Source organism: Chroicocephalus ridibundus, chromosome 5 (assembly GCF_963924245.1).
Source record: "Chroicocephalus ridibundus chromosome 5, bChrRid1.1, whole genome shotgun sequence".
Classification (NCBI taxonomy): Eukaryota; Metazoa; Chordata; class Aves; order Charadriiformes; family Laridae; genus Chroicocephalus; species Chroicocephalus ridibundus.
Window position 1 is genome coordinate 41,331,502 of NC_086288.1, and position 25,926 is coordinate 41,357,427.

Genomic DNA, 25,926 nt, shown 5'->3' on the forward strand with positions numbered 1-25,926 from the left:
AGTGGAAAAGGAGGAACAAGCAGAGCTTTTGGCATATGGTTAGCTTTTAAGTAGCACCTTCTGTGAATCAAAGATTTGACTGGTGATACCAATAATGATTTTCACGATAGCAGTAATCATCTCCACCTCAGTTCTGAACTTCCTCCCAATGCTATTAAATGCGGCTGCCCCAAATGAGTCTTGTTCAGTCACAGGTAAATGTATTATAATTCTTAACATGTGGTACACTGACTTTAGGTCCAGTTAAAAGTCAGTCATACTGGTTTTGTCCAGAATCAGCTGCCAGTAATTGTCAAAATATTTCTTGACTTCAAAATTAGTCATAATTCAAGTATTATTTTCTCTGAGGAAAGTTATTAACATGACTAAATTTAATAACTAAAATTATTAAATTATTTTTTTAGTGGAGGACTGTATTTTGGGCATGATTCTATTAATTGGATACTGAATTTTATTTTAACTCATGTATCTTTGAAACATTTTTGTAGTATGTATTCTTTTACCAGTATTGTAGCTCATTAAAATTTATTTAGATGGTTAATTGAAAGCATAAACCAAATTAATATAGGAAATACTCATAGGAAATCTGAATAATACCATAGCAAAATGATTAAATAGCTTTTGATTAACAAAGCAATAAACTTTTCACTATAAATTAGCTAAATCATGACAGATGTGCATTTATAGAGTTACTTTCTTTGTGTTTTATTCTCAGAACTTTGTTATCCCACACTGGGATATAATAGCAAAATCTGCAAGACTTTTCTGAATCTTATGGATTCTAGTAAGACTTTTCTTTGCAGAAGTATGCATGATTTCAGAAATCCTTAGGTATAATATAAATATATAATACTGTGTGAATTTATAATAATAGAAGCAACACCACTAAAAAAGAAATGGGTAGGTATAGAGATAAATAAAACAACTCCTATCTCCTATTATAGAGATAATAAAACAACTCCTTTTTTAAGATCTGGCAGTCTTACTCTGTGGAAGTGCTATCTTGAAGTTTTACAACATGTAACTTTGAAAGAGAGAGAGTTGTACAAGTTGTTAGGTTATTCCCCTATGATCTTTAAGGAAACCGGAATGTCACATAAGCATTACTTTGTACATTAATAGTCTTGATGACACGGATGCTTCATACTTTCTTCTGTGCAGCAGGCCGAGCCACGTAAGACCTCATTATCCTTTGCTCAAGTGAAATACTTTCATGTAGACCCGCTTTGCTCACTTGACATTGCTTCTCTCTTCTTACCTTTTCTGGGCTACTTGTTGCTTTGATTTTTGTAGTCTAAACTTTGTAAATAAATAGGGTACTTGGGTACCTCAGTCCAAATTTTGTTTCGTTGGAATCAGTCTACGCTATACTATGCATCTTGATTATGAACTGCTTATGATTTCTATTACAAATACAGCTATGCATATGTATGCACAAATCCTTTAAGGAATAGTATCTACTGTGTAAATGTCTGGAATAAATGTTGTGTGAAGTACCAGTTGTTAGGAAAAATTAAGACAAAGTGAACAAATGCTTTCATATTATTTTCTTTAAGTGAGTTCAGGGTATTGCCAAACACATACGTTACACCAAGACTTCCACTGGCAAGAAATACTAGTACATAAATGTTATGTATAGGTTAATATAAATAGTTTGAACTGTGAGTAGCAAGTTTAGTCTGAAAATGTCTTGCTATACTGAGTTGCTCTTACGTAAGGTTGAAGATTTGTTATCTGTGTATAAGCCATATGTTTGCTTAAGCTTTTAGTTTTAACATTCAAGTAAATAAAATCATATATTTCCAGTAGAGTGGTAGTAGTCAGCATTTTTTTTTTCTTTTTTGTTCATATTTGCTTCAATATGAAGGAAGACAGCTAAGAGCCTAGGGAAAACAATTTGCAATTAAATCGGCATGGTTATGATTTCTGTAACTGTCTAAAGTACATAGTTACAATCTTTTATCAGATAAGAAAATCTGCAGTAGTTTATTACAGGGTTCTCAGCTCTTGAGGTGAAATGCAAAAGTAGAATAGTATTTTATTTGGAATGTAAACATTAAATAAATCAGTATAAGGATATGAGATTACTGAAAATACTTTCTTTTCCAGGTGCCAGTTCCACAGACTCGGAGAGTGAAAGTTTAATTTTCAAATCAAAATCTGGAGCTATGCCACAGTAAGTGTGCAAAGTAGGACCAATGCTGTGCTAATGTTCTTAATAAGGGACACTGGAAAATCTTTGGTAGTTTGAGATCTGAATAAGCACCTGGGGTATGTTTGCATATGTCTTGTCTTTTCTCCTTCTCTCATGTGATATAAATGTGTAGTGTAGTAGTATAACTGTAGATTGTATCAATGTACTTGTTCTGTCAGAGAAGTCTGGCCGTACCCTGACAGCTCTTTTGTTCATATCAATTTTTCAGATTCAGGAGTCACTTTAAGTTAACCAGTTCTTCATTTGTAATCACCCAGCCCTGTGCCTCCAAAAAAACACCATGCAGAGGCCTACATTCTTTAATAAGAAACAAAACACATTTTATTTTGTATCTCAAGTCAGTGCTTTTTATTGCGTGTGAAAGTGTGAATTAGCCAAAGATTGTGTTCTACTCAAGCTTCCTCCAATTTGATCTTTTCAGCTGATAATGACATATTTACAGATGTAAAAAATACAAAGTGGCTTATCGGTTACAAACTAACATATTCTGATTGCAGATGTTATAAGGTGCTTGCTGGCTTGTTTTTTTTCAGGGCCCAAAAGAAAACCACCTCTGTTTCCTTGACAATAGGATCTTCCACACCAAAGTCTGGAGTCACCACAGCTGTGATTCAACCTATCTCTGTGCCCAGTCAGCAGGTATTTTTAGATACCAATTTTTAAATTAGGAAAAGTATTTAAAATTTAATTTCAAAATTTGTAAGTCCTGAAAAACTCTTTCATATTGAGGAATTATATTATTGAAATATAAATTTATGTTATTGTATTAAGAATGATTATTTCAAAAAATTAAGTGTATATCTAGTGAATGGGACATAGGAGTAAATATACATATGGATTCTTACACAGTGTGTATCAACATGGCATGTGAGCAGCTGACATATCTGGTGATGATGAAAATTACAGCGTATATCACTTATTAGTGACTTGGTCCAATTCCAGAAGAATGCAATACAAATGAATGCCTGCAATATTTTTTAGCAAAAGTTTTAAATTCTGTTATTAAATTAAATATTGCTTTAATTTCCCTGAGCCTTTTAGAGAATATTGTTACTGCCTAGAAGTTAAATGTAGAAAATCAATGTGCATTAGTTTATCCTAAGTTTTAATGCTCCTGTGGATGACTTAAAGTTTGCATATAAATAGTAAAATACAAATAAAATAAAAATCTCTGTTAGACAGTACATCGTAAATTCTTTTCCCTTCTTTTGGCTAATGGTAAGCTTTTAGGTACCTAGATTTATTTATTACTACATCAGTCAAGGATGTAGTAACAGGAGAGGCAAAAATGCTCCAGTTCAAAGGACTGACTTCAATTATATTAACAGGAGTCGAACTCAAAATACTTCAAGGCAAAGACAGTTGGACAAAAAATTCCCATGGGAAGTGTAGAAGCCTTTAAAGCTTGCATTTTGATTTCAGAAATAGATGTGAAATAGTGATGTCACTCAAGAAGCGTGCTAGAACAAGAACACTGTAAGACTGTGCATTTGAGAGTTTGCATTATTGCATTAGTGCATGCAGGCCATATTATTGAAACCAATTATCTTTCCATTTTATAGTATTGTTGAATTGCTTTGCAGGTTCAAAGCCCTACTTCATATCTGCACCGTGTGGATGGACCTAAGTCTATCTATTCTGCACCCATTTTTACAAAGGTATGTTTTATCCATCATGATTTTTATATCATACTCTATAGTCCAGAGGAAATATCAAAATTATATATCCTAATGCAGGAATGTTTGATCGTGTTAAAATTTTTGCAGTTTTCATTATCCTTTTCAGTATTAATGACTTCCTAAGAAAATCATAGAATCATAGAATCTTCATGGTTGGAAAAGACCTTTGAGATCGAGTCCAACCAAACAACCTACAATCTCTGCCACTAGAGCATGCCCTGAAGTGCCGCATCTAGACGTTTCTTAAATACCTCTAGGGATGGTGACTCAACCACCTCCCTGGGCAGGCTGTTCCAGTGCCTGACCACTCTTTCAGTAAAGTAATTCTTCCTAATATCTAACCTAAACCTCCCCTGCCGCAGCTTCAGACCATTTCCTCTGGTCCTGTCATTGTTCACTTGGGAGAAGAGGCCAACACCCACCTCTCTCCAGCCTCCTTTCAGGTAGTTGTAGAGGGCAATGAGGTCTCCCCTCAGCCTCCTCTTCTCCAAGCTAAACATGCCCAGCTCCCTCAGCCTCTCCTCACATGACCTGGTCTCCAGACCCCTCACCAGCCTGGTAGCTCTCCTCTGGACACGCTCCAGCACTTCAATGTCCCTCTTGTACAGAGGGGCCCAGAACTGAACACAGTACTTGAGGTGAGGCCTCACCAGTGCCGAGTACAGTAATTTTCCACTGCCTTCTTATGCCTTTTACCCTATTAAATCAGCGGTAGAATTACATGAATATTCTGTGTGTGTTAATCATATGCCCATAATTGGTAAAATAAAACAAGGTAGGCACCAATTACACATCACAGTCACGATAAAGCCTTATTCACAATAATTTATCTACTGACAAGAACAAATAACACAGGCTTTTTTACTTCACTTTAGAAAAAAATCCATGGAGGTACGTTACTTAAAGCAGTTCAGATATTCTTCATTGGGATGTCTTGCAAAATGTAAGGCATGGACTTGACAGAAGGGAAACTTTTATTCAGTAATTCTCAAGTGATTATTTAAGTCAATATTTACCTCCACATTCATCCCAAATGCAACTTTAGAACTGGGACTTAGGTAACAGCAAAAAGGAGGACGGCATATTTCCCTAATCCCTAAAATACAACTTTAATCTAAAATATGAATTTCATTTTGCCTTTAAACCATCATTTCCATAACAGTAACTATTATTTAGTCACCATTTGTTGAACTCAAAATGAAGAAAAGAAGGTATTTCTGGTTTTTACTTCAGAAAACCAGTTGACTAAAAGCTAGTATGGAACAGCAAGTTAGCTTCGCCTAGAGATACAAGCAAGCCCTGATCTCTACAACTGTCTAGCCTGGGTCTATCATATCCCTTTCTCATGTCAGGAAAGGTCTGAATCTCTTGCTCATAATTCTGCACTGATACTGCAGGTATCACAGGAGAGTGAATGGTGGAGGTGCAAGGGGCTAGAGAATGTGGTTACTGCAAGACAGGGAGGCAGGCAACTTCCTACTAGGAGTGGGAAATGAGAGAAATCCAGCCCTCATTCAGAAACTACCAAAGCAATCAAAACTCCACTGTTTCTTCCCAATCCTCATATCTCTTGTCCCTGAAATCCAGTATTAACTGGCTCTAGCCAGTTGGGACATACCAAACCAGAACAACTCTAATTACAGAAGAAATGAATGAGATACGAACAACAAAAAATGTACTTATGCAGTAAATTTCTTTCTATGCAAACTTCAGGGAACAATCCAAAGATTTTAGGTTTCCATGTAACAAAATTCTTATGTATTTGATTAACTAGAGATCCATGAATAGTAACTAGGGATAACTCTGATCTTAGACCTAACTTCAAGTGCTTTGCTGCATCCATGCCTAAAACTTTATTAATAAACTGGAAAGGGAATGAGACAGACAGTGTGGTTAAAAAGACTCTTTGATTTATAATCTTAAAATGAATAACAAAGGCAAAAATAGTGGCTGTCTCCTGTAAATTCTGTTACTTAAAGTACTGTGCTTCTCCTCTCTTACTGTAGTTCTTCATCAAAGTTTTAGGCTCTTCCTGATTTTTTTCAGATGTACACAAGAATTTATTACAGGCATAATACTGTCTCAGAAGCTATCCCTATGCAAGCTAATATATCCTAATCATGTTTGTGTTATTTAATTTTGCCTGGTTGATTATAAATGGCTCAGAGGAAAAGCAACTCCACATTCTAGAGACTGACCTGAAGGCAGCACAGCTACTCTCTCAGGACCGAGTCAATCAACCGTAGCTAGTTGCAGAATTTTCGTTTCACTTTGTGCAAGAATGATGAAAAATTAAAGGTCAGACTGTAGCTACCTGATTGTGATGGTCTGAGGAATTAAATACTTCTACACCTTTTCCATCTTTAGTCATATTAAAAATGTATTTGAAAATAATATATTCAGTCATTTTTACCTATATAGCTGATAGATTAAATTTAATCAGAGTGAAAATACAACTCGCAGAAAATGTCTATTGCAAAAATGTAATGACACAATAAAATAAATTGAAATGCAAAGGGAAGAAAAGACTATTTTTAAGAATGTAAAATGCTTGCAGTTCATTTGAATTGTGATTGTTATATTTCAGGAACTACAAAACTCCACAGCATCTGAGGGACAAGTTGTGGTATTGGAATGCAGGGTCAGAGGACCCCCTCCCATTCATGTTAAGTGGTTTCGACAGGGCGTTGAAATTCAAGATTCTCCAGACTTCAGAATTCTCCAAAAAAGTAAGGCAATAATCTGAAGTGGGGTGGGGTGGTGAGGGGAAAGATCGTGAAATTAGTCTGTCAGGACTGAGTTTTGGAGAGAGTGCTCTCTTCCTCACATTTCAGTGACTTTAATGGCTAGAAATAATAATTGAACTACTGCTACCAACTGACAATTTAAGTCTTCTTTATTTTGTAATGTGTCTGCACAGATTCTGTACTTGCCTACAGCAATTTCAGTATAATATATTCATTCAGTATACTGTTGTTTATTAATATAATCTCTAATACCATTTTTCTTGTTTGTTTCCCCTCCTTATGATGTCATATGCAGAGCCACGATCTGCAACTGAACCTGGTAAGAATCATATGAAAAAACAATCTCTTGATTCACTAGCTCTTTGAGTTTGTACCGAAGCCATAAATAGAAAAGTGTTTCTACTGAGCATCGGTAATATGAAACCCCCTTAAAGACAATGTTTCTTTATCACACCTTCCATACTCTACGCTGTCCTTCACATCAAGTCCTTTATTAGTTAAACAGTAAATTCCATTTAGACCAGCAAGGAGAGTCTCACAGCTTAAACACTGAAGCAAACTTATTCTCAGAAAAAAAGAAATTTACATGCTAATGAGGAAAAAGAACAAATCCCACAAAATTCCGTTACCCAAATTGTACTCATAAGAGTTTCATAACACCCAACCACTGAATGCTAGTTTTGCATCTAGCTTGGCAGATGTGAAGTGTTTAAAATGCAAGTAAAAGATGATCCTCAAAAACAAGGCCACGTTGGTTTTTTCTAGCCTTTTCACAAGATAAAAGTCCTAGATTTCAGCAAGAGAAATGTTCTTCTTCCAACTACAGCTTGTCTCTGGCTGCTTCCATTATACATCATTATATGCTGTGGTAGTTTCTTCAATAGTAAGTGCACGCTAAAAGACAGAGAATATTTATTCTTTTCTTTAATGTTTCTAAGGCAAACAACATGTAGAAGAGAAGAGAGTGATAAGTTCTGAGCCTTTCTTTAAGAGGGTGGCTGCTTGTGCTTGAATATGCTTGAATTTGGAGGGAGTTTTAATTGTGGTGTAGAAAGATAAAACAGACAAGTTTTCTAAGACCTGGGTATTCCCAAAGAGTGTCTCTGAATTGAAGGACCTTAGCAATGCAGGGATCTTTTAAACTTTGAGGGGTTGCATTGGCAGCCTTTGACTGCAGGGAGAACAGACTTAGCAGCTGGGTGATGATTATAAAGTAGCAGTGTGGCTGTGAGGATATGGACTAGGAGGAAGCAGTGAATGTTTAATCTTAGGAGAAATTCAGCTTTCTCTTAGCTTTCATGTAAAGGAGAAGAGATGAAGAGGGAAGAAGCTTCTGCTTTTCTTTGTCAGTTACTCACTGATTTTCTTACTGCTTCAGAAAATTGTTATATGCCTATTCTACTTCATGACTACCATACACATACATATATACACACACATATGTGTGTGTACATGCGCACACACATGCATGCTTTATCCTTACAGTTAATATTATTAATTGTGGTGTGCAGCATCATCACCTCTAGTAACAGCTGATGCCCAGAATACATGTGACTGAATGATTTGATTTTTGGAGGCTTGAAATGTGTGCCATGTGAAGGGAAGAAGAGTGCTGGAAAACCAAATTAACCTCTAATGAGGAATTAAAACACATCTGAGTTCTAACAATGGGGTATTGGTAGTTTACAATCATGATCCAAACTTCAAGGCTTAAAAATTGTAAGTTACAGTACAAAACAGTTTGAGGAGAGTTTCAATATCATATCAAGCCTTTGGATGTGAAAAGTATTTTTCAGTACTGTTAGTTGCAAGGTTCGTATAGCCTATCTGACGGATATTGCTGTGGAATAAATAAGAATATTTATGATAGTTCACAAAGCTAACAATTTCCTTTCATAACTACTACCTGAAATGGGAAATAGAAAGTGGGATTCTGAGTCCAAAAAGATCGTCACTTTGCCAGACCTCTCGCATACCTGCACCATCATGTTGATGGTGCTAAATACTCTCCTTCCCACATCTGGTTACCTTGCAGAGCCTGCAAGAAGATACCTGAAGCCTTCTAAAGAGTATTAGGCAATGTATCCTTACATGAAAGGTGCATTTCTTGAGTTTTCAGAGGTACAGAAAAGTTATTTAATATCAAGGTATCTCATACGACTCTCAAGGTAGGTGGCAAGGCAAGAGCAGGAAGGCATCTCAAAATACTGTTTTGATATCTGTATTGTTGCAGTTTAATACATAACAGTAGTGAATGCCTGACAGCTGTCAGTCTTTTTTTTTTCATGCTTGTAATTCTGTTGTGATATATATTTATAAGCACCTTCCTGCTACCCAAAACCTATGAAAGAGTTTGTTTGGTATTTTGTTCTCCCTGGATTCATTGAGCTAAGTACTATCCCTGTAAGATTTGTGCATGTATCAATTCCTACTAAGCCCTATCAAATAATATGCAGTGTCTTACTCTCCACTAAAATTAATGACAGTACACTTATTGGTTTATTTGTGAGGAATTGACTCTCTGCATGCAAAGGGAATGTAAATAAAGTTTGGACAAAATGTAAATATTTCCTTTTGGCATAAATTATGAGCAGTGTTTTGTGTATTAGTAGTAATACCAGTAATAAGTAACACTGGTTTTTAGGACGTCATGAAGGATCTTAAAATTTCTACAACAGGACGCTGTGTGCGTACCAGAAACATAATAGGTACAGCACTGGTTTGTGATGCAATTCATACTTTAAGTAGCCAGATAAAACAATACCTGCAGAGGAAATTGTTCCTAAGCAAACACACAGTTGCTATTCTGTGCTGATAGAGAATACGCTTGCAAGATTGTTAGGGAAATCAACACAAAATCATAGAATCATCTAGGTTGGAAAAGACCTTTAAGATCATTAAGTCCAACCGTTAATCTAGCACTGCCAAGTCCACCACTAAACCATGTCCCTAAGCACCACATCTGTATGTCTTTTAAATACCTCCAGGAATGGTGACTCAACCACTTCCCTGGGCAGCCTGTTCCAATGCTTGACAACCCTTTCGGTGGAGAAATTTTTCCTAATATCTGTTCTAAACCTCCCCTGGCTCAACTTGAGGCTATTTCCTCTTGTCCTATCACCTGTTACTTGGGAGAAGAGACCAACCCCCACCTCACTACAACCTCCTTTCAGGTAGTTGTAGAGAGCAATAGGGTCTCCCCTCAGCCTCGTTTTGTCTAGGCTAAACAACCCCAGTTCCCTCAGCTGCTCCTCATAGGATTTGTACTCTAGACTCTTCACCAGTTCTGTTGCCTTTCTCCGAACACACTCCAACACCTCAATGACTTTCTTGTAGTGAGAGGCCCAAAACTGACCACAGAATTCAAGGTGCAGCCTCACCAGCGCTGAGTACAAGGGGAAGATCACTTCCCTAGTCCTGCTGACCGCACTGTTTCTGATACAAGCCAGAATGCTATTCTTGGCCACCTGGGCACACTGCTGGCTCGTATTCAGCTGGCTTTGACAAATACCTGCAGGTCCTTTTCCTCCGGGCAGGTTTCCAGCCACTCTTCCCCAAGCCTGTAGCGTTGCATGGGGATGTTGTGACCCAAGTGCAGGACTCGACAGTTGGCCTTGTTGAACCTCAAACCATTGGCCTCGGCCCATTGATCCAGCCTGTACAAATCTCTCTGTAGAGCCTTCCTACCCTCAGGCAGATCAACACTCCCACCTAACTTGGTGTTGTCTGCAAACTTACTGAGGGTGCGCTCAATCCCCTGGTCCATTGATAAAGATATTAAACACAACAGGCCCCAATACTGAGCCCTGGCTATGCTAGATAAGTATTCAGAAATTTGAAAGATGGACATGATTTCCAAAAATTTTTCCAAATGTACAACTTCCATGGAATTTTACACAAATTGTAACAAGTTGTAGTGTGACTTTAATTGCTCATTATCAACCGAAGTCCAACTGTCAATAAAAACTTTATAGTGCTCAAAAACACTGATTATCCTTTGCTAGGTCACTACTAATGATTTAAAAGAAAAATGTTCCATGAACTCATACAGGTAAGAAATTAAGAAGCAAGGGGGCAGGGAATTGGGGGATGGCTACTTTTTTTGGGTATATTCTATCTACCATAATGTGTTTTGCACTCCTTTTTCTGTCTAGACAGAAATCAGTTTGCATCACAAATCTCTCCAGACTGCTTTGTGAATTAATAGCTAGTCGGATTACTTAAAGCCAGCATCACAGTTTGTCAAATTACCTGCTCTGTATTTCTTTCTTGAACGTTTTGACTTTATACTGATTGAATCCTTCAAAGAACAGGCTGCCTGAGAATGAAAAATCCCATGGAGTCATTTGCCAGCTGTTGATATTTTGACCATTACTCAGCTGTCTGGAGACAGCCACAAACTGTATTGAATTACATTAAAACAATTGTCTAATGGCATGTAAGAAGAAAACTATATGAAGTAATTTTTCTTAAATTGCCAGGGAATTGCCGCATATACATGCTCTTTTTTCCTAAGCACAATACTGTGTATGTTCACCAAAAACATCTCAAAAGATAGTCATCACTTCTCTTGGTTTGTGCTTTCTTGTTCCCTGTTTGGCTGCTGTTTCAACTCTAGTAAGTAACTCCTTAGGAATTGCCCCCTATTTCTGTATAATGTTTGAAACTGAAAATATATGGCAAATGTTACAGAAATCCTTACTGCCTCCTCACACCAAGAAAATCAGCTTTTTGACAGCTGATGAAATTCAAAACACAGAAACTTCAGTAGGTCAGCATGCATTTTGGATCCTTGCATTTTTTAGTGAAAACAAGGGCTTGAAGAAAGCAATCTCCAATGAGCTATAGCTCAAGATGCCAAATGAAGAGAAAAACTGAAAAGAAGCTGAAACTATCCTTCATTAAAGGTGGCCTGATCAACCTATGCACTATTGCTCGTTAATTACTTTTTCAATTGTGCTCCGCACTCCCAAGGTGCCTACAGAATTCTGGTCCTGTCAGTGACCCCATCTTAAGTCTGACTGCTACAATTGTACTTGCTGGTTGATGCTTCCAAATTCAAAGTAAATCTCTGATCTTTTTTGTACTATGTGATTTAAAAAAAAAAAAAAATTGCTGCTGTTCCTCTTCAATTGTAAATATTTAAAGCTTGTTGGGGTACATCAATCATCACAGTTATGTTGCTGAATACGTTGATTTCAGCTTCAATGTATACACCTGAGTTATTTCAAACAAGCTAGCTTAGGCATCTACAGCATCATAACTGCCTTAGCATAAGCTTTAGCATAAACTTTTCCTTGACCCTGGTAAACGGCTTAATTTCTCCTCAAACCTGAACACTGCTTTAGGGACTAAAGTCCATGCTGCAACAGCAGTATTCCTGTTTATTGTACCTGAACCAGCTAGATAGCAGCCGTCTTGGGTGTTGATTACATATGCTGTAACCCTAGGTTCTGTACCCTAAAACTGCATTATATTGCCCACAATCACATTTGTTGTTGTTCAGTTTTCTTCTCAGTATTTTGTAAGTGTTGTTTGAGATATCTTCAAACATAGTCAGTTCTGTGTGTCTTTTAAAAATTTGTCTCTTCATTTCTTGAGTGGCATAAAGCCTACCAAATAAGCCAGAACTGCTGCCTGACTGGGTAAAGGTGTATACAATAGTGATATCAGAAACCAGTAAATTTAATACTTTTTTAATTGTGTTACTGCAAGTTAAAACATCTACAGGTCTGCAATACTAACATCTATTGTTCTACTCTGCATATTCAGTTCTTCTCTATTTTCACACTTTCCTGTTCCCTTTATATGCACAGATACTTGTTACCTCATGGGCATATTTCTTTGCCATTAAGCTGGAGTTAAATATCTGGTGGCTAGGGAAACAAGAGGGAGAATAAGAGACAAGTTGTCTGCAAGATGGTGGGGTTGTGTTTGGTTGGATTTTTACCAGGAAACCAACACTGTGACTACCCGCTGTCTTTGTGTAGCAGAAAACTTATGGCTTTGAACCTACATCAGAGCACTGGAACAGGCTGCCCAGGGAGGTTGTGGAGTCCCCTTCTCTGGAGATTTTCAAGACTCTCCTGGATGCAGTCCTGAGTGATGTGCTCTAGGCAATCCTGCTCTAGCAGGGGAGTTGGACTAGATGATCTCTAGAGGTCCCTTCCAACTCTGAAGATTCTGTGATCTATAGAAATAGCTCTGTTCATTGCATCGTAATGAACAACTACTAATAAAAGACCTTATGTATTTCCCAGGACTGTATGTACATTACAGTGGAGGAAACTAAGGATGACATTTGGAGATGAAGCTGCGATATAAGAACTACTCTGCCTTTAATGTAATACATAGAAACATTCTGAAGTAAACACATTGCCAGTGATGAAATTTGTTAAAATGCAAGAGTTTTCTGTCTTACCAAAGATTATTCTTCCTAGTGGACTCATGAACCATAAAGGGAAAGGATTACTCTGTAAAATGTAATCTTTCTTTCTAAATAACTGACAAAATAGTCAAGTACTTGCATGCCTAAGCATTTTACATGTTTCAGTGAACAGAATGCTTTTGTATTCATTTAGTCAAGTGTTAAATATGTTTTAAGGCCCTGAGAACAGCATTTCAGAGCTGCTTTCTGGAACACATTTTTGTGATGAAATTATTTGTCAGCTGATGATTGCCGGGAAGTAGAACAGACATTATTTACTTCAAATCATCAGATTCTACTTAGCACAGTAACAGAAAGAAAAATAATTACATAAGTCAGGATGTAAAGCTAGAAAAATACTCAGAGCGCTACGCATCCAGAGTGTATTATGGAAATCTTTAAAGAACACTTCTTTTGTCAAACTAGTATTTTATTTCTGTGCTTTCCACAGTAGTGAGCCTGGACCTGGCTCAAGGACCTGGAGGTCAGTGATTCTTGGTTTGGTGGGAGCAAAATGAATAAAGACAATGGCAATGTGTTGCTCACACATGCTTTTTGCCCAAGCTGCCTTTTGATTAGTTCTTAGTTTTTTTTATGTTTTTAGTTTAGCCAGTTTCCTCATGATTGATCACAAGTGTGTTGTAGTTTGCTCATCCAGCTGAGAAGACTGAGTTTTAAACTGTTTATTTTCATTGCTAATTTACTTTCAATTTCTTTTACAAGGATTACTGCAATTTGTATCTTGCATAATTTTCAAATATACCGCTTCAGTAAACAAACCACATCATGGTAGAATCCATTAGAATTCTTTTATCACTGGAGAGTGAAGATCAGCTCTTCTCATGTGATGATTTTACATACTTACTGAAAGAACGTTATGCATTAGTTAGCTCCGCTGTTTGGAAAATAGGAATTCTGCCGGTTGTTATATTTTTTAGTACTTTTGCCTCATTCAAACAGCAGTTCTCAGCAGGGTGGGAGTGATTTTCTTTTGCAGTCCCGAAATACCCAGCTTTCAGAATTCTGCTGTTAAATGAACAGGAAACTAGTGTGCTGCACGTATCGGATTGCATCCCCAGAGTCAGTTCAATCCAGGAGTACGCACGTGTGGTTAACAATATAGCTTCAACCACTTACGACACACCAAGACTCTAAAAAAAGCTGATCTCAGTAGTTCAAAAACTAGCTTGTGTTACCCATTACTTTCCTGATAAGACCTTTCATGAGTCATTAATCTTCATCTGAGTCAGATAAGATCCAACGTGCTACAGTATTACCAGACATGCCTCTTGCAGCTACACAGAATGACTGGTTTGTGTTGCCAAAAAAAAAGCACGCTCTGCTGTCTGAAAAACAGCTCTATGCCAAACCTTTAGTTAGTCATTCATTTTTAGCCCATTTCCAGTACAGGAAGTTTTTGGATACACTGTCATTTTTAATTGGAAAAATTCCATAACTTTTTTGTTAACTGTCTAAATGAGGTAGTAGTCTGCTAGTCCACAATTAAAATTAGGAAAGAAAAAATAAAAGAAAATATTAGAAAATGTTTTTCTTCTTTGAACTGAAAGAAGTGAAGCTTACCGTACTGAACCTCTTTCTTGGAATAATTTTTGTGTAAAAGTTATTGGGAGTCTGAAATATTTTTTCTCACTTTTTAATTTGTTTTTATTAGCTATATTGATTTTGTGATAATATGTGGGATTCCACGTAAACGTCCAAAACACAAAAAGCTTTTTTTTTTAATAAAACTGATTTCTATAAAACTTCCCTGAATTGGTTTTGAGACTAAAAAATGAACATAATCAAAAGAAACTCCTAATTAATTAAGTAAACCCACGATGTAATATTGTCCAGGTCTAAAATTATCTAGGTATGTTGGGTAATTACTCGGATTATTTAGATTAGCTATATTGTGAATTTTTAAAAAGGTTAGAATACCATTACAAGTAGAGATAAAATAAAGTGACATCTTTGAAGAATCTGGAAAAAATATGGCTAGATAATTAAATATGCCCAGTATAAATGGGTGGAAATGGTTTAAAAAACATTACTGTGAGACCCAAGCTGAAATATGAACAGTCCAGCCTTCATACAAGTTTTCTGACCTAGGCCCCGGTATAATCAAAGCATATACTATGGCATATCAAAGTAGAATTAACAGATTTCAAACAACCACTGAATATGTCTGTGTCACAGCATTCTGCTGTGACACTGTTTTGTCCTATATTTTCAATTTATCCATTCTTACTGCTCTGCAGGCAGAAACAGAAATTATCTTCCCAAACTCCGCATAAGGATAATGTTTATGCATCCAGAGTTTTTAATTCTGGTCAGTTTAAACAGAAAAGTTAATTGGAAGGGATGACAAAATACTTTCTGGTTTTGCTGGGAATGGGATTTGATCTGAAATGTTACATTAAATACAGGAAAATTCAGGGAAAGAAGGAACGATGTGACATTCATATTGGTAGTGGTATTCAGAGACCCAAAAAGAGCTTGCAAGCGTTGTGTATGGAAAACCAGTATGTTGATTTGTATGAATTAGAGCTATCCTGCATAAAAATGAAAATATTGAGTGTGTAAAATGACTGCATAGACTTTTGAGTGCAAAATTACTGTTCAAGACAGGCCCCTTTTGAAAACTTAGCTTGGTAAATTTACTTATTTTAGATACAAAAGCCATTTATGTTGGAAGCTCTTCTGCAGTTCTTACAGCATTTCTTTGTATAAGGAGCACTGTCTTGTGTCCTTCTAACATACAATGCAAAAAAATTATGGGGTACTTTAAATAGTTTATGATGCAGTTTATTTTTCTGTTTATTTCCAGAAGAGATATGTACCCTTGTAATTGCAGAAACTTTTCCTGAAGATTCAGGACTTTTCACATGCACAGCAACAAATGAACATGGTTCAGTAACAAGCAGCGCGCAACTAACTGTCTGCTCAGGTATGTGATGAAGGGAAAGAGGAATTTTTAATCGTAAATTTTAGATAATTCATTTACCTGTGAAGTTATCAGTCTGCTTCCCTTGCAGAAAAGGGTTGCTGTAAGACAGGGGTCTTGTCAACCTCAGAGCATCCATATATAGCAAACTGCATGTTTTTATTGTTTCATTTCCTAGTTTAATATTTTTATTCATGTAAAATACATTTTTTAACTGTCTGCCACACGCCTTGCAAGTTTTAAAGCATTAGGGTTCTGGGACTAGATGGCAGCAGAGGCAAAATGAAAGCAGATGAAATTATGCTACCGAAGGTTGCATATGCCTTTTGTAAAATAAAAAACTCTGACATGCTATGTTTAGTTTTGTAATATGTTTACATACATATTGTTGTGGAATACACTAACCCAGCTGCCATTGCTAACATGCCATGTGTACATACATCCTTCAGTATTTTTAAATCATTTGTTCTTAAATGATGCCAAGACTCCAGGAAGAGGAAATGCTGTTTCAGCTGTTGTTGTCCCATAGTACTTGCCAGTCTCAGCTAGTGGCTGGATTCCTGGAACAGATTTAGAGGGATCCATAAGGTTCCTTATTGTGCCTTTTGCATGGGGCAGAGTCAGAAAATGAATAGTCAGTCATGTATCTAATTCAGCATGAATTATCAACAGGAGGCCTAGAAAAATATCTGCACAGAACCAAATAGTTCCCACCTTTAACAAACTGAAAATAAAGCATGTGTGTGCCATGTACTTTTTCTATGACTTGTCGGAGGGAGATTCTTTTTGATTTCTTTTAGCCAACTCAGAAAGCTCCGCTCATGAATCACTGACAAGAGAATCCAACAGTGATGATTTCCATCATTTCCCACCACTTCCTCCAGTTGAAATTAGCTCTCTTGAGTTTCCTCCTAAGAAACATTCAGAGACCCACCAAGCAAACAACAGTGAGTTGAGATCTGGTGTGACAGCCCTTCAACTACAGCTCAATTCTTCTGAGGAAAAAACAAATGGCATCCATCCCATTCATGGAGTAAATGGAATGATTAACAGCAAGCCAAATGGTGATAAATCCATCCCACCTCCAGCTGTCTTGCTTTCACCCGCAAAGGAGCCACCACCTGTGCTTGCCAAACCAAAGCTGTGAGTATTTTTTGTTTGCTTTTTTTTTTGTCTCCTATAAACTTGGTATTTGTTGAAAGCAAATCTTTGCCTGGAGCAATTTAGTGTTAGACAAATAATGGTCAATGACTGTGCTGCTCCTTGAGTAATCTTCATATTGCTGTGATTTATGTCCCAAAGAAACTGTAGTCTTTCTTGTAGTGCTATATCAAATGGAAGAACACAAAATTCTACAGAAAGGTTTAAGATAAAGTCACAAAAAAGAAATAAGTGGTGGTGGCTGTTGCTCTGCTTTTTGTTCTTATTCACTGTACCTAAATGTCATAGTGGCCTGAGATTCTTGCATGCTATTCCTTTTTCAACACTAGTTAGCTATCTTTATTCTGAATGTTCTTGGTTTTGTGTAGTCAGTGGATATTCATGTGTGTAATGTTTGTATTATTTCTTACATTATGCTTATATATAACATGTAACTCATTGTGCTGTCAGACAGCTTCCAATGGCTCTTTTATAGCTGAAAATCTGAACATTAAAAGCTCAAGGAGAGGAGAGAGAAATAAGTGAAAAAAATTGTAGTAACATTTTTAACCTATATTAGTGATGATACTGCACTTATGCAAGAGTGATCTTATGCTGACTGTTAACTTATGGCTTAATTTTAGCATTGTGCAGACCCCTCTTTTCCCTCTCCCTCAAGACTTTTTGGACCGTGATGAAGGAACTAAAATATTATTTTATTTCATTTGCATCAATAATCAGAAGGGACTATTAATTATAAAAATGTGTTTGAGAAGAAGTATGACATATGGTCTTCAAGCTTAGCAGGGTCATTTGCTTAATTACGTGTTTTCACAGGATAAATTGCAAAATATAGAAATGCTGTTCTTTTAGAAATCATGTACTGAATTTAAACACACAAAAATATGTGCTTGAGGCAGCAAGCCAACAGGGTTCCTTTTCTGCACATACCACTTTTTTCTTTCTGTTACTCATTGTCATTCTAAGCAACCTCTGACAACTGTAGAAGAGAAGGAGGAGTGGAAGAGATAGAAAGAGTGATGAAGAATAGTATATATGTTGGTGATTGTTTGTATGGGAGGGAGGTTGCTGAGGATGGTAATTTGCAGATGATACATGGTGTGGAGTGAGCCAGGTGGTCCTGTACCCAGCACATCTGTTGCGAGACCCGTTTGTGAAGAAAGGAGACAGCAGCTCCAGCAGAGCAGTAAAAATCAAATTTCACCCCAGAGCTTTCTTTCCCAGAAGTAAGGTTGTCCTAGATAAAGGAAAGAAGGCTGTGTAATAGACTTCCCATTGTATAATGTTCACTGCTACTTATGCAAATTTATTTTGTTTTTAAACATAGAGTCAACATATAAACAGAGGTGAATATTATATACAACGATGTGAGAAGCATGCTATTACAAGAATCCTTTAGGTTGCTGGTGTCCAGATTGATGACCTTGGAATCCCTAGTGCAATTGCACTTGAGTCCTGTATTTTGCCATTAACAACGCTTGATGTGATCTTGATTGCAGTCAAGATACATGTTTTGCTTGGCCAAACCCAGTGTAAGTCTATGCTGCTGTCAGAAATGGAAATTTTGCCTTCCCCTCAGCCAAGTATTTTGCTCCCAAGCATAGTGATAACATAAGAAAGGCAAAAGGTGCTACCAGGAGGAGGAAAAGAAATGTCTGGCTGCAGAGACTTGAAATCAGCTTTCAGCATTTGGGAAGCTGCAGTCAAAGCTAACAAGATAATTGCATTAAAATTAGCTGAACAGTAAAGTAGCTATCTCAACCATGAGACTGATCGCTCTTGAAGAGAACTTATCTATGGAGTTGTATCTGTCCATAGAGTATTATTATTTGATGATAGAAGCAGCATATATTAGCAATGACATAACATCAAACATGTTTATTATAAACTATTTTTTTAAGTAATGTTGGCTGTGTAGAAAGCCTGAAGCTTCAGAATATCATTAGTGAGTTTTATTTTTGATGAAGACTGATTCTGATTTTAAATTTCCTAGTGAACCTTTTTTTTTTTAAAGCTTACCTTAACTCATAAATTACTTAACAGGTTTATCTGTGTACTCTCTGAAAATAGTTTATTCGCCCAACACTGAAAGTAACTGCAAAGAGTTTGGGCATGATAGGCTGGGTTTTATTTTTTGTTGTTGGTGGTATTACTATTATTTTAATGAGGAAAGACTGAGTACCTTCTTGAAGTATGAAATACATTTGCACCTTGACAGTGCAGCTGTAACCAACACCTATAAATAATGGTTTACCACAATGCAAGAGCTGGCCTGCTACACAGAATTACTGTAGTTGTTTTCAGGCTTGAAAAGTGATTTTAAAGCCTTACAAAATGCTAATTTTGTTGTTACAGACACTAAAATTAGGTAATCCTTAAGCCACAGTATTAGTCATTGCCTCAGTCTGGTGCTGAGAATATTTAAAACAGAGTTTAATGTGATAATATATAGAAAAATCTTGGGAAAAAATAGAGAGAATTAACTGTGAAAGTAGTCCATATCATATATTTTGCTAACACAGAATTTAGAAGACAATAATGCTAAATATGGTTGAGGCACAATATTGTGTTATACTTTGTATACTTTTGTAGACAAGAGAGGAAGAACTGTTGAACTGAGACTAAAAAAACCCCAGATTTCTGCAATTCTGATATCTGCTGCTGTGACCTATTTGAATAGGTTGAGCTGTTAGTGTGCATTGGACTTTTTCAGGCAATATTGGCATAATGTGCAGATGAGCTTTTACAAGCGTCCCCATAAGTGTCTGGTATCTACATATACTTTGCATCTCTCAAAATCAGGCAAATATTAATATTTATTTCAGTACGTGTTCTGCATATGAAAGTTCCACCTTAAACTTCTTGTAATCCTCAGTCTGAATGTCTACAAAAACTTTATAGAACTGTATTTAACATGTCCAAGAAGAACTTCCATTCAAGTGGACTAGTATTAGTATTATTTTTCCGTGTGTCTGTTAAAGTAGTAACAGAAAAGAAGATGGCGTTCTTATGGGTACTGGATGTACCTACATTTGTGATGTTAGTTGGCTTTGTAACAAGCCATCAGTTCAGGGTTCAAAGGCTCAATGTGATTACAGTGTGGTGCCAGAATTTCCTGACAGGAGAGCTTCTCTTCAAATGACAATTGCTTTATGTTGTGTTGGGAATGTTTCTCCAGTCTGTCATATACAACGATCAGAAAAACTATTAGCTTAGCAGGAGTCATTCTTTTCCATGCTTCTCCCTTGTAGGTGCAGAGAGCAGCTGTAGGTACTGATAGCCTTCTTTCTACAGTTCATCCATTAAGATAAGCTCAAAAGAAGCCAGTCGGAAGTTATATGTTTGACACCTTTAAAATTAGCACAGTCATAACTGCCCCAGTAGAATGATCAGTGGTTTTTTATTGCATTACTGTGAGAAGTAGTATTCTGCATGGGCATGCATTGTGCATGCTGTGAAGAAGATGAATGGGCAGAATTCCTGAATTCCATCTCATCCAGTTCTCTTTGACAATGTTTTTTGTAGTGAAAATTAAAAGCAGGTATTAATTTTGTGAAAAGAATACACGTTAAAAGTGAAAAGCAGTGAGAGAGAATTTCTTGCAGATTATGAAGTTGTTGATAATTATTATTTCCTTACTAACAGAAATACTTAATATAAGTATTTCCTTACAGGCATGGCTATCTTGTTTCCTGTTTTTTTCTGAGATCAGGGTTTTTTAAAATGTATTCAAAAGTCTTAGATTTTTAATAATACACAGGACAAATGAATCCTAAACATAATTAAAAAGATATCAAGCCATTTATATGTAACATCAATAAGGAAAAGCTGAGACTATAATCAAAATTATTTCTTAAAGATAAGGGGTTAATCTGGTTGATACGCATCAAAGTCACTGCTGTATGAGTTGATAGAACTTCCTTAACTAATAACAGTTGTGTTCATACTAGTTGTGAAATTGATGCTATTTCTTGAACTGAATTCTTTGGTACTTCAGACTCCACTCCTCAGCAACTGAGTTTTCTTTCATGGTTTCTTCTGTTTTGTAGTCAATGCCTCAGGAATTTTTGCAAAGATGCTAGTTCAGTCATTTCTAGAATGTCTCTTACGCCCTTTGTTAACATATTTATTTCACTTTTCACTCATCACTGAAATTATTCTTAACTTGATCTTTCTACTAGCTATTTGCCTAATATTGAACTTACTTGTACTTCTAGTCACGTACATGCTATGGTGTTTATAATGCTTGTCCTGTGAGGCATCGAGTGTTAAAGACACTGCAAGAAATCACTACTTCCTTAATAATTGTGTTTGATATATGGAAGTAGTAAGTCACTGTTTAGACTGTATTAGGAAGCATTGGATAGAAAAAGAACATGTGAGAATAGACGACAATCCAATAATTAATGCCTTGGAATATACAAAAATCAGGTATAAGTCCTTAGTCTGCCTGAGAGAGCCCAGGCCGTTGAAGTCCTGAGAACAGGCACTTGTGCTAGGAGCTTTGAAAGCTTCACGCTTGTTCTTATGCGGAAGAACAATATTTTGAAAATGGTGAGAAGATAAGTGAGGTAGGAAAACTGTTTTCCATCCAGTTCTACTAATGACTATATGAATGTGATGTTCTTTAGCAGCCTAAATTAGGAAAGACTGACTACAGAAATGCTCAACCTGAATGTTAAGATTGACTTTTGTAGGTTTTTGTTTGAAGATATTGCATCTTCTGATGAAAACCTGAATAAAAAATGATTCTTTGATAGTTTGAATGACACACAGAGTAGAGTTCTGCTGCCATTATCTGTATGAAACAAAAGGTAACAGAGCCTTTCCCAACTAAGGGCAGGATATTCCCCACCTCTTATGTGATTCAACAGTGAAGTACGTTCTAGTGGGTTTTCCGTATTTCTCCATAAGTTAAGTTACAAAACAACAGCAGATATTTTTAATTAGAACTGTGAATTAGAAATATGTTCAGCATTTATTCAAGATTTATTTGCTACAGCAAATATGTGGGAAATGAAAGCTTTGTCATTACAGAAATGCAAAAGAAGAACAAAACATGGCTGTTGCAAAAAATTGTGAAGTTATATCAACAATAATTTAAATGAAAAAGCAATAATTTAAAATTCCATGGAGTCTGAAAATTGACATTAAAAATATATACTCTTATTCTCCATAAGGCACTGGTTAGCATCCCCCATAATAATTTCTGATAGGAAAAAGGTGTAAAGTATAATTGAGGTTCCCATGATCCATAAGGCTGAATGAAACTCAAAGCTGTAAATATTCATAGCAACAAAATGCTCATTGGAAATGAACAAGACAATCTTCATCTGTATAGGAAAAATATGACACTTGTTTTGTGTAGGAGTTAGCAATCACAACAAACATGCAACTCCGCATTCACGAGCAAATGTCCATCCAGGTCCAGTTCTTCAGTTTCATCTGCTGTGCTCTTTCAAGGTTGATAAGGACCTTTGGATCCTTATCTTGCTAATAAAGTCTACCCACAATAAAACTTTAATCTGCATGTATTTTCTACTGTAGTAGAAATAACTAATGCTAACACGGAGGAGCAAAATTTGCTAAAATGCAAAGCAGAATAATTGCACATTAAGTTAATCATTTGATTATAGTGTGTTCTGAGCATTTTCTACATCTGTTTTCGCAATTAATATACGAATGATTCATTTGTAGTGCTTTTGTTTCTATTATTTCATACCGGTATTTTTTTAACAGGATTAAAGATAAACCAAAGAAAACTTTGGTGAAGAATTTCTATTTCATTGGTCACTAATCAACAGGCAGTTGTTATACTAGGACTAGGGTTTATGATTTACAAATAACAAATAATATAAAAAAATAGAAGAGGCTTTATGAGAGAATATACTAAGAAAAAAGGGGTTGTCTCCATTTTCTCAGGCTATTTGCTTACACAAAAGTTGCAAATCCTGAGGAGGAACAAGAAGTATTATGACGCCTCATGGCACACCTGTGGCCTGAATGCAGTAGTTTAGATTAGTTTAAACCAAGGTATTAGTTGACTTCCTTAGTGATATTAGATCACCATGAAAAACTATGAGACCACTGGGAGAGAGAAGAGGAAATAGGAAGTGTTATGAAATATAGGTTGTAAGTAAGTCGCATTTATTTCTCATGGTCTGTATCTCACTGTTTTGAAGAATGAAGGGAGTGTTGTTTAGTTTTTAACAAAAAGAAAAGATAGATCGGTGGAACAAATTTTCTGAGCGTTTTGTGGTATGTTAGATTGATGTTTTCAGATAGAAGAGATGAAAAATCACAGATGATAGCGTGTTGCAGCTGTAGAACCAGCTACCTGTTAAAAATGTATGCAAGGAGACCCAGTGAGAGGACTAGAATCAAAACAATCATTCTCTTTTCTTCAAGTTATAATGATGCTAAATTCTAAATCTTCCTACAAATCTTTAAGCTATTCTATCTTTATATCCTTCTGAGTAAAAGAACACTTTTAAAAGCATGACTCCTTCCTAGAAAATTGCAAATAATTTAGGCGCTATTTTTGTTCTGAGAAAGAAGAGTCAGTTTTGCTGAGAAAACTAGATTTTCTATGATTAGGATGTCAAAAAAAGTATAAATATATAATACTTGTGTGAAAATCCTGTAATTGAGTTGTATCAAGTTATATCAGCCCTAATGGAACTGTGTGAACTTGAAGAGACATAAAACTATTCCGGTTCCACCTGAAAATTCTGTAACTACTGATCAGATGGATCTGATGCTGCATATTAATAATATATTCATTCATACTATCCTAAATTCAGTTTTATGAGACAGTTCTAATCCCATTAACTTTCATGATTCCTCATTTGGACGCTTAGTCACATGAAAATGTGTCAATAGTTTCTTTCATATTCCTCAAAATAGTCACAAATAACTTAAATATTGAAATGATGTGCTAGTTAGTCTGCTCTTAAAGGCAGCCTGCTCAGGCAGTAGAATGTCACTTTTTCTTCCAGTTCCTACAGGTGACTTCAATGAAAATCTAAGAGGAGATAGTAACTTGAAGTTGTAAATAAAATTAATATATCAGGGTTTTGCGCTTGTTCTGCTTTCAGTGGCTTTAATTGTCTATTTCGGTCCAAGGAATAGCATGATCCAAAAACAGTGGCAGTTATTGCTGAGAAATTTCCTTTTTACCAGTGCCTTTGTTAACATAGTGTTAAAGGGTACACATAAATGAACTTTAAGCCTTTTAAAATCTGCAGCAATACAAGTCTGAATCTCTTTGTAACAATGGATATCCACAACAAGAAAGGTTAAAGGTAGGTGAGAAATGTATTTTTTAGATTTTTTCTTTCTTCTTTTGACACTAATGTTTTGTGACCTTTGGTAGGTGGAAAGAACTAACTGTACATCCTGCTTACATAAAATCTAATCAGTATTTTAACAGGAAAAGTCAAACGTCCTTGAATCAGTTATAAAATATGTGTAGAGCATACCCTCCCAAAACTACATGACATGACATGCACACAGGACTTCTGTGTTTTTCGGGTTTTTATTTTAACACTGAAAGTAATCCAGGTTATAGGATAAGCAGGGAAATGGAGGAAAATGAACACAGGTTCAGCCACTAGTTTGAGTCTGTGCATATTAAGTTTTCAGTTAAACGCATGCTGTAAGCTTGTGAAAACCTTTAGTGCCTCCGAAAGACTGCTCTTCCTCTCTCTTCTGCCTGGCTGTTGCTTCATAGCTTTGTTGCCTCTCTCACGCCTTTGTTGCCAACTGTTACCCCCACGTTTCTCTCAAGGTAACAAGGGTAGGCTTTTTTCTAAGAAGTAAATATAAACTAGAAACTAAGAAGTAAATATAAACTAGAAGATCAGCCTAAGTGCTAAGAACCTTCTTCATTTTCAGTCGGTACTGGATGTATATGGAATTGTGCAGAAGCACAAATGATTAGACAGTGTTACAGAATAAAGATAGCAAAGGTCAGGGGGGTGTGGGGCAGATCATGCGTTTGGAGTGGCTTGTTTTTTTCTGTAACAAGGCTGAGTAGATCAGTGTGTGAGCAGTTTATGATGCACCTTTGAACCAGAAAATACAGGAGGAAATGTTGTACCATCCATCTGAAAAAACAGCTTATGGTAGTCTTATGATAATCATGAACTAAAAGAATTGAGATGAAACATTTTGACTTTTGAAACATTTCTGTTGGTTTGGTTTTTTTCTTTCCTTCTCGCTGAAATAACTGGATGGATTTAATACTTGGAAATGATCAAGCAAAGCAAATCCAAGTGCTCAGTTCTTCTAATACGCAGCATTGTCTGAGAGGTTCTCAGTGTGGTTTTTGATAGGAAGTTCCTGTAGAAATGTTCAAGGATTCTCTTAGTATCACAGAATAGAGTTCTCAAACAAACTGCTTAAGTGCTTCCCTGCACTCTAATCCTGGCAGACTAACCATCATATGTACTTCATATTTACATGGCTTCAAAAATGGCATGCAACCACATATGCCTTCGTACTGTTTCATCTCTGACCTCATAATTATCCAATCTACACATAATTTTGAAAATGTAAAAATGTCATATTTTTCTGGGTTGAAGGCGAAGGGAGGTGAGAAGGGATACAGGTTTTGTTTTGCACTACCTTTGTTTTGCTCTGCCTCAATGCAGACAAATCCATTTTCCAGGACTGCTCACTTTGGCTGTAGCAGGTAGATGCTGAAGCTTCAAAACTGAGACAGATGGTGTTCATCATTTTGTGTTTGGTTT

General features: G+C 36.3%; 1 protein-coding gene across 6 annotated transcripts in view; it reads left to right on the forward strand.

Moving 5' to 3' along the window:
* Positions 1-25,926, forward strand: part of PALLD (palladin, cytoskeletal associated protein) — a 200,260-nt gene that overhangs the window by 68,235 nt on the left and 106,099 nt on the right. For 5 of the 6 annotated variants that reach the window (XM_063335042.1, XM_063335038.1, XM_063335037.1 and 2 more), the window contains 7 exons: positions 2,110-2,176; positions 2,749-2,854; positions 3,799-3,873; positions 6,482-6,623; positions 6,937-6,960; positions 15,896-16,015; positions 16,813-17,155. In XM_063335042.1, coding sequence (XP_063191112.1) covers positions 2,110-2,176; positions 2,749-2,854; positions 3,799-3,873; positions 6,482-6,623; positions 6,937-6,960; positions 15,896-16,015; positions 16,813-17,155 — 877 coding nt within the window. The remainder of the gene's footprint in view (positions 1-2,109; positions 2,177-2,748; positions 2,855-3,798; positions 3,874-6,481; positions 6,624-6,936; positions 6,961-15,895; positions 16,016-16,812; positions 17,156-25,926) is intronic. The other variant, XM_063335040.1, reaches the window with a different exon arrangement.